Here is a 9,435-nt window from a genome sequence, read left to right on the forward strand (position 1 = left end):
GAACTGTGTTCTTCGCGTCACAGGCCACTCATATTTCAGCCAGGGTATTCTGTTGAGTGGAGGATGCGAACTGTGCACTAATATTAACACCGAAAATTGGTGTCAGTGCTCTTTTAATTAAAGCTCACTCCAGCATGAGGCTGCAAAATGTGTGTCGCCATACAGAAAAGAAGTGGGATGTATTCATGGTAATTTGCTACCTTGTTAAAGCGGGATGTAGCTTGAAATTAGGCCATGCAGTGCCATTGTTCTATGAACAGTGCGAATTTTTTTATTGTGGTGTGATCGAAAAACTTGCTTTTTAGCTGTTAAAATAGGCCCTAATTCTTACCGAGAGATCAGCCTTGCAACCAGGGTGTCGAACCGGAACCGAACCGAAAACGAATCCGTATTTTGCTGGAACTGAACCCGAATCCGAACCGCTGTTTTTTGAGCACGCTGAATCTGAACCTTAACCGGAACTGAATCGAAAAAAGAAAAAACGGTTACCGGTACATGCCGAAACGGTTCGACCCTCCGATGTTGATATTGCACAGTGAATGCAATTCAGGCCTTTTTTTATTTCACGTACCATCAACTTCGTACCCGCTTGCGCACTTTCCCCTCCAGACAATTGAACACTATCACGCTCTATGTAACAACAGGTGAAATGAATGAGCACCATCGTAGCAATGGTCTGTTGCTGATGGAAGCGCTAGCGTAGTGCAAGCTGACCAAACGAAACGTCATTCTCGGCAGCTTGCAGGGGATATAAAACGAATGTGCCCTTCTCTAGCTGCGGCTTTATTGGAGCAATCATGCTGCAGGAATGCTCCACTGCGCAACAGCGAAGCCCACACCCAATGTGTGCAAACTTTCTGCATTTCATAATTTGTTTAAAAGGTCCGACATCTGCAAATTGTTAATGTGACCACAAGAGCTGCTCAGTAACTAAGCCGTTTGCTTCTGGCCACAAGTGGCCTCGATCTCCCTTCCCTACGACCGTTTTTCTGAAGGAGATGGAAATCGAGAATGTCCGTGTATCGATATTTTGATCCACGTTTAATATCACCAGCTGGGTAAAATAAGTCTGCCGGCCTGCAACATAAGCTGCGCCTTGGAGCAGAGCTATAGCACGGGGCATCAAATGTGCCAGTTCTTTTTTTTTAATGTGTTTACACGGAAAACAACAAAAAAGAAAAGGCGAATCACGTTTTAAAATATTACACAAAAAGTAAGTAAAACCGAATAAGTAAAAAAAACCCCAAAACGTGGTTTTGCTCTATAATTTTCTTTGCCCTGCCTTTCTCAACCAAACGTGCCATCAATGCGAAGGAAGTGAGTTCCGTGGTCAGTTATTGAGGACAGTACAGTGGACAAGTTCCGTGTTTTGCAGATACAAATAACAACAGATACGGCAGGGAAAACTGTTAAGGTGCGCACTCAATCCCTTGGCAAGAAGAAACTGCAGCCCTCGACCTTGTCTTGGAAGCAGAAACAGAATAAAGCAGATGACATGTGCAGAAAGGCAGGCTAGTACTTTGCATTGCCCCATTTGCGCAGCGATCATCTTTTCTGCTTGTTCCGCAGTTTGGTCTCTTTCAGATCTGCTTTTTTTCGAAGGTGCACTTGTACTGACTGCCCAACTCGCTACATTACTTCTACTGCTACTCGTTCAGGAGGGGAGTACTGCTGTGGACGAATTAAAGAGCGTCTACCCAAAAAAGTCCCATCTGATGCTCCGCTCGTCAAATTTCCCTTTCATTTTGTAACAGCATAATCTGTCATAAGATTCCGCATTGTAGCACACGGAATGATGGCCGGGGGTCAGGCAACCGATTTTTGTCGTGTAATGTTCTCTAGCTGATATGCAAGCCAGCGTTTTATACAGCCCGGAAGCCACAAGCAATTTATAAACAAACTGGTGCAAATAATTTTAATTTGGCTCCAAAATTTCTGAAATCAGAAGGGTGGCAGTTCATAGTGAAAAAACTTGACACTACAATACGTGTCCCAGTCACGTGACCTGCAAACATAGCAGCTACTGCAACAGCTGAAATGTTTATTCACTTATTGAAAACCGTTTAACACAAGTATTTGTATCAGTTCAAATTGTATTTATTTTTAAACATTAGGAATTTTTAAGGCACGCCACCGCTGGAATGGGATGAGCCCGGGGAGAATCGAATGGCCGACCTCCACAGCGTGAAGCCAGATTCTACCTATCGTCCATCCCAACAGATGGCGCTTCAAGTTCCGTTTCAAATTCTATGATACTGAAATAGCAACAAATCTGAATACCCCCTACCTGGTCAGCTTTTTGTCGTGACGATGTCCCCTGAGGTGGGATCGCAGCTGCAGTTGAGTGAGCAGCACCAGTACTAGGCTGTGGTGGAGAGGGCGGCACCTGTGGGTTGGACGGCAACGCAAACTTGAACAGCTCGTGGACGATGAACAGAAGGGAAATGCTAAGGGAAGTACTATTAAAATACCGAGGGAAATACTAAGGGAACAACCAGAGCTAAGAGTTGCTCCTACCTGGGGATCTTGCTGCCGTGATGTGCCCTGGTGCAGAACCGCAGCTGCAGACGAGTGACCAGCACCACTACGAGGCAGTGGTGGAGAGGGCAGCACCTGTGGGTTGCGTGGCGACGCAAACTTGAACAGCTCATTGACGATGAACACAAGGGCATTACTAAGGGAAGTACTATTAAAATACCGAGGGAAATACTAAGGGAACAACTAGAGCTAAGAGTGGCTCCTACCTGGGGAGCTTGCTGCCGCGATGTGCCTTGGGGCAGAACCGCAGCTGCAGATGAGTGACCAGCACCACTACGAGGGTGTGGTGGAGAGGGCGGCACCTGTGGTTTGGGTGGCGACGCAAACTTGAAAAGCTCATTGAGGATGAACAGAAGGGCAATACTAAGGGAAGTACTATTAAAATGCCGAGGGAAATACTAAAGGAACAACGAGAGCTAAGAGTTGCTCCTACCTGGGGATCTTGCTGCCGTGATGTGCCCTGGTGCAGAACCGCAGCTGCAGACGAGTGACCAGCACCAGTACGAGGGTGTGGTGGAGAGGGCGGCACATGTGCACCTGTGGTTTGGGTGGCGACGCAAACTTGAACAGCACATTGACGACGAACAGAAAGGAGGTGCAAGTGAAATACTAAGGGAGCAACTCGAGCTAAGAGTGCCTCCTACCTGGGGAGCTTGCTGCTTTGATGATGGGCCCTGGGGCGGCATCGCAGCTGCCGTGGAGTTGCTTTTGTTGACGAAGTCTGAGCTGTCGTCGACACAATCATCATCGCTGTCTATCCCACTGGTGCTCCACACTTCCACAGTCTTGTTGGCTCTCCACAACCCTTTTAGTGTGTTTATGACACTGATTTGCTGTTTACATTGCACTGAGCCGCACTCGGCCATAAGGTCAGCAATGTCTTTGAGAAGGCCAAGTGCATGGTTATACTTCGTTCCTCTTGATGCAGTGCTTAAATCTGTTTCGGCTAGCTGTGCTCGTTGCAGGTTTGGCACTTCTGGGTTGTTTTGCAGGGGAAAATGGGGCTGATTTGCTTGCTTCCATGTACTGTTAACTGCAGTTTCTATGTCGATATCACGTTGTTCTTGCCATGATACAAGTATCATATGTCGGCATGTGACACCCATAGTAACGTACGTTCGGCAAGTGCACCTTGTTATCGTGTATGCCACAATGTAAGTGCTTTTCTGTGTTGTCACACTGTAATCTTCCCCACAGGCTTGTATTGACACACCAGTCAGTTTGTTTGCTTTGAGTTCTTCATTTACGATAATTTCTGTGGCAAACTGGGTCAGTGTTCCACAACATTGCCGAATAAAAGAACTGCTTTTGTATGTGACGTATGACGTGGTAGCTTCAAGAGCATGCCTGTGCGATTCTTGAACTGCCGTGAGTGAGTGAATTTTGAGGATGGACTTCAGGGTTGAATGAATGGTGTCATTTGTTGAGATTCTAGCCTGTTTGTGGTATTATTTCCCAGGTTGAAATGGGTGTCACAAAGGCACCTCACCCACATGTCCTTAATGTCATCCCAATTCTTGTCAAAGTAGGCTTTAAAGCTTTCACTTGCTGTTCTGTCTAGCTCGGCTTTGAGGTCGTCATACGCTTCTTCATTTGGTGCGTGCACCATTTGCTCAAGAAGTTTGTTTAGCTTCTGCTTGTCCTCATTCTTGCTGCTAGCTACAGCCCTCTTCAGTGCTTTTTTTACATGGAACTCACAAAGCTGGATTGTGATCCCGGGTGGCATATTCTCGCGGATGGCTCCGATTTCTTTAAAATCCTTGTCCACAATGACGCATGCTGTCCTTTGAGCTCCTTGTTGCAGCTCCACAAAAGTCTGCATCATTGTGTTCATGTGGTCAGTGTCCTCGCTGCTCACAAAGCAGTATGCACTGGTTGGCTTTTCCCGTTTCCATCTACCACCATATGCCATCTTCAGGTTGTTCGTCCGATAGGTGCCATCGAGAAGCAGAAATTCAAGGAACTTTTCGTAAAATTGTGCCATCATAGTGGTCTGCACAAAAAGCAGCTCTAGTTCATCAGACGCAGCAGTCCCTACAGTCACTGAAGCTGTCGGGTCCCTCCTGAAAAGTTCTTTGATCTCCTCTCTCAGGAGGTCAATGTCTGGCCTTTTGTTGCCACCAAGACGTGCAAGGAATGTCTTTTGCCGTCAATGGCTTTCCAGTCTTGCTTTGCAGAAAGTGGTGCAAAAGTGTTGGGTTGGGCTGCAGCTTGTCTACACGTTCCTGGGCAAGAAATGCTTTTCATGTGTGAGGCGGCGATTGAGTGGATAATGCCTGAACACTTCTTCGCTCAACTCATGGTTACAGTGTTGGAGACATGCATCAGTGACAACCAACTTTTGGGTGTCTCGGTTTGCAATGCATTTTACGAATGCAGTGCACTCCAGTTTCGTTGTCCTGAAATGAGAAATGGTTGCAAACATGATGCATAAATATATATTGCGGCATCGTCAGTGATACAAATTGTCATGCAAATGCAAAGTGTTACAACTTCCATCGTTGTAACTACTCTTTAGCCCTCCACCACACCATGCTTGGTATGCATGGTCTTTCTTGCCATATTAAAGCAAACATTTAAATGTTTTTTTGCCACAGCTGCTACTTGGCATACCTAGGCGTTGTCTCTTCACATGGCAAGTCAATACATCCATATTAACTCTTTCGGGACCGCCGGAAAAAGTGATGAAAAAGGGAGGTCTCGGTAAAAAATTTTTATTACATGAAGCAAAGATACCATCCTGCTTTAGCATATACCAAAATGCAGCTAATTATATGTTCTTTGACATACAATACCGTGTTTTACTTCAACACTGACGATAGCACCATGAAAAAATCAGAAAGTAAGAACTTCGCAAAAAAACTACTGAAAAAGATAGAAAAAAGCGTAAATCTAAGAATAATTAAAAAGAATAAAATTATTTCAGGATATACAAAATCTAACACAATGCTTTGTTTATTCATCACGAAAGTTTGATGCGGCTAGGTGTAACTGGTTTTTTGTTTTGTGTGTGATTTCTTTGGCACTAGGGCCATGGCTACGTCGTCGCCCAGGTACACACCGGGCTCTCGGCTCGGCGAAAACGTGATCCGTTTCTTCGCTGGTGGCAGGAGATCACCACAATAGGTAGTTAACACCCTAGCGAACAGATATAAACTAGCCAGAACATATTTCGAGCGCACATACCTACTCCAGAGCCAATTGAAACCGAAACCAACACCCACCTTTGAGCGCGATTCATGTTCCAGGCTGATCGACACCTGAATCCTCACTTGAGCTGAAATGCGATCTCTAAAGTCGCATTTCGACTCTTCACTGCCACTCTCATCGTCAAAATCCACAGTAGAAGGCGAAGATATGCGAGACGAGACGACGCGGATCTCTTATCGCGCTCGCGCGTGAGTATGTTTACATTCGGAACCACCGCCCGTCAGAATAAAATATCTGATGCGTTGCCGCCTGGCGATAAAACAAGAAACTTCACAAAAGAGAAAACTCTAGTTTTCAAACTATCTCCTAGATGTCGCTAGGTGTTCCATCGAGCGAAAATTTTTATTCTGCAGGCTCGCGAAACCATCGATCATATGTGACCGATGGCCTATAGGAGCGGTCCCGAAAGAGTTAAGTTTTTGACTTACCTAAAGAACAATGACTTGCAGTTAAAGTTACATGACCACATCACAAAAAAGCCTGTAGGTCATTTATAACTTTTTGTACATATTCTGAATATTCAATGTAGCATTGCATTGTTACTGCATGTCAAGAATCTTGAACCTTGGCTGTTTTCGCACCTGCGGATGAATATCTTGTATTTGTAACGTTAACTGTTGAACTTTTGCATGTTGCTTTTGCTTTGCTTTTCTGTCAGCAAAAGTTGAAGTTTGTTTGACAAAACAGGCCTATGCTCTTATTTGAAAAAGGATGTGATCTTTGTTTGCTGGCTTTTCACAGAACGGAGCAGGATGTTTTCCAGTGTCCACGCATGAAAGGGCTTTTTCTGCATCCACAGTTTTGGACATCGGGCGTCTTTTCTTTGTTGCAGCCGATATTGTGCGTCTCACACGATATCGGTTTCATTATAAAAAGAATAAGTGTCACTCAAATGAGGTGTGACCAACCAAAGTTTGTATTTAGTTTGCTGTAGCTGTCAATGTTATAACGAGGTTCAACTGTAGTGTTTTTTCTCTCCTGTTGCTAAGTAAAAAATACCTTTCAGCAACAGCAGTAGGGAAAACATTTGTAACTATCATCGTGCTATAGGAAGGCATTTTGTTACTGTAAGCAGCAGGGGTGGACTGAAGATGAAGAACTTTTTTAGGGGGTCCTGCATGTCATTTGGTAAGAAGAGCCCATACCCGAAGGGCGATTGGCCCTATAAGAAGATGATGGAAGAAAAGACGAAGAGAAAGAAGAATCAGAGTACGGGATGGCAAGAAGGATTTGGAAGAAACCAATGAACATACACAAAGTGATTAAGAAGAGGAGGAGGTTGGCTGGACCAGCAAATGGGATCCTCCCACGATAGAATGCAATGTGAAGAGGAGGACGACGAAGTTGGGGTGGACAGAGTGGAACAAGGTCTTAGCAGGAATGGTGGCAAGTTTGGGCGGTGCCCAACAACGCACCAGCGGCATCGCACCGTTTGGCAGCGGGCAGCTCGGAACCACCTATTACCAGCGGCTTCGCACTGCTGGCCTCCTGCTGACCGGCGGCATCGCACCGCCGGCGACCTGTCGGGCCGTGCCCCACAACGCACCTGCGGCATCGCACCAATTGGCAGCGAGAAGCTCGGAACCACCGATTACCAGCAGCTTCGCACTGCTGGCCTCCTGCTGAGCCGTGCTGCTTAATTAAGGAACCTTGGGCATCGCACCACAGTCATCCAGACCACCGACGACCACCACGGGCCATCGCGACGTGCTGCTACGTGCGTCACCGCGTAAGCCAGCTGACCCACCGGGACACGTCATCGGAATAGCAGTGGGTTCGCCAGGCTACAGGCGGTAGGACTTTGCCATAGACACTTTCACTTTGTTATAGACAGTCGATGTATTGTAGTGACTTTTTTGACCAGATTTTTGGTACTCTGAGGTTGTGCGTGCTATGGTGATATGCTTGTTCGTTTGTGAATATATTGTGTGGGCATCGAATGCCTCAACCCGAGCCTCATTTCTCTGCCGCGTGAGACGCGCGACAACATTTGGCGAGCCTGCCAGGATCTATCTTTGGCCCAACCACACGTCTCACCTGGTGGAGAGATGGATCTCAAGAAGATGTTAACCTTGGCTAGTACATTAGGTTTGACCAAGGAGGAGGTGCTCAGCTTGTACGATTGGGAAAGTACAAGGTTACAAGAGAGAGCACAAGAAGATTGGAGGAAAGCCGTGCGGGAAAAGGAGATTTTGGAGCTTAAGATACGCCTAGCAGAGTTAAAGTGGCGCTGCGAGGAAAGAGAACGCAGAAAGAACGGTGAACGCGCCGCACGTGAGTCTGAAGGCACGTGAGTCGTGACCTCTATGAGGCACGTGAAAAAGAAAGTACGCAGATAGCTGACAGCGAAGAAGCACGTGCTGTTAAGAGAACGCGGTTTGCACAGTGCTGTGATGGGAATGAGAAAATAAAAGAAAAAGGGTTCTCGCAAATGACCGCTGAGGAGAAAGGCGCTTTGATCGACCAGGCGGTGAACTGGCTGGATGGGGCAGAATCGCAGACCAGGCGCTTGATGATGAGTGCACTGAGAACATGCCAGGTGAGGACAGTGCGCTGCTGCCTAGTAGCTCTGATGACTCACTTTATTTCAAGGTTCCCGAACAAATAATGATTGAGAATGAGGTGCCCGCCACTCCGTGTGTGGGAAGGGATAGCATACCTCCAGAAGGTTTTGCTTCGGGTTCATTAGAGATGCTTATGCATACTGAGAGTAGCCTTATCTCGGAAATGACCAAAGAAAAGTCTTCAGAAATTGAAGCGATACGCCTCGTGTGTGAGCATGTTAAACGAGGTGAAGAGTACTAAACCAAGTGCAGAGACACCAGGCAAGCTGGGACCGTACAATGGCAAACTTGCGGTTGTCGATCAAAAGCCACGACAATTGAAATGTGGTAGTTATGGAAAGCAGGGGTTAATGGTCCCAGTCAAGAAGCCTAGGCGAGAGTACAGTAAGCAACCTCCACAACACGGGCGCGAACAAAAACGGGCATGCTTTCTCAATCGTCAGGAGCCGAAAAGTGCAAGAGTGAGGCTTGGACGGGCTAGTGCACGTAGGCATAGCCGCGCTCACGAACAGGGGCTATCAGGAAAGCGTCAGCCAGGTCGCAACAGAAAAGTAACCTTGCAAAAGAGACAACAATCTAAGCGGAAAAAGAGCTGTAGAAAGATTCAGAGTAAGCACAGCATGCAAGGTAGCCCACGGCATGGGAGACATGAACCGATAAGTGCCTTTAAAGCTAGAGGCGTTCAGAGAGATGCACACTACTGCCCAGTAGGGAGTGAAAAGCTAAAGCATTGGTTTCTAGCGGGACCATCGAGCAAGGCTGTGTGCCAGCGACACGAGCAATTTGAAGAAAGTTGGGTGTGATAAGTGAATGTATTGTGTAGTGAAAGGTGCTGAATGGAAGAAGTGCAAAAAGGTGGTGATGAAGTCATTGACCAACAAAGCCGGTTGAAATTATGGAGTTGACTTGGAAAGAAATAGGACTCATCAGGGAATATGACAAATAGGTTCTGTATTAAGGTAAAGCAGGGGGCGGCGCTGCAGGGGGCGGCAGAAAGTTAGATGGGCAGATGAGATCAAGAAGTTTGCGGGGATAAATTGGTCACAGTTGGCACAGGACCGAGGTAATTGGAGAATAATGGGAGAGGCCTTTGCCCTGCAGTGGGCGTAGACAGGCTGGTGAT

General features: G+C 46.7%; 1 protein-coding gene across 1 annotated transcript; it reads right to left on the minus strand.

Moving 5' to 3' along the window:
• Positions 1 to 408: 408 nt before the first annotated feature.
• LOC144179192 (uncharacterized) lies at positions 409 to 5,196 on the minus strand. The gene is made up of 5 exons (XM_077707453.1): positions 3,183 to 5,196; positions 2,745 to 2,840; positions 2,518 to 2,613; positions 2,288 to 2,386; positions 409 to 461 (listed from the first exon to the last, which is right to left on the minus strand). The coding sequence occupies exons 1-5, from the start codon at positions 3,284 to 3,286 to the stop codon at positions 452 to 454; spliced, it is 405 nt and encodes a 134-aa protein (XP_077563579.1). The 5' UTR covers positions 3,287 to 5,196; the 3' UTR covers positions 409 to 451.
• Between the last annotated feature and the right edge of the window lie 4,239 nt (positions 5,197 to 9,435).

Source organism: Haemaphysalis longicornis, unplaced genomic scaffold (genome assembly GCF_048455015.1).
Source record: "Haemaphysalis longicornis isolate Haplotype H1 unplaced genomic scaffold, Haemaphysalis longicornis Haplotype H1 scaffold_4, whole genome shotgun sequence".
Taxonomy (NCBI): domain Eukaryota; kingdom Metazoa; phylum Arthropoda; class Arachnida; order Ixodida; family Ixodidae; genus Haemaphysalis; species Haemaphysalis longicornis.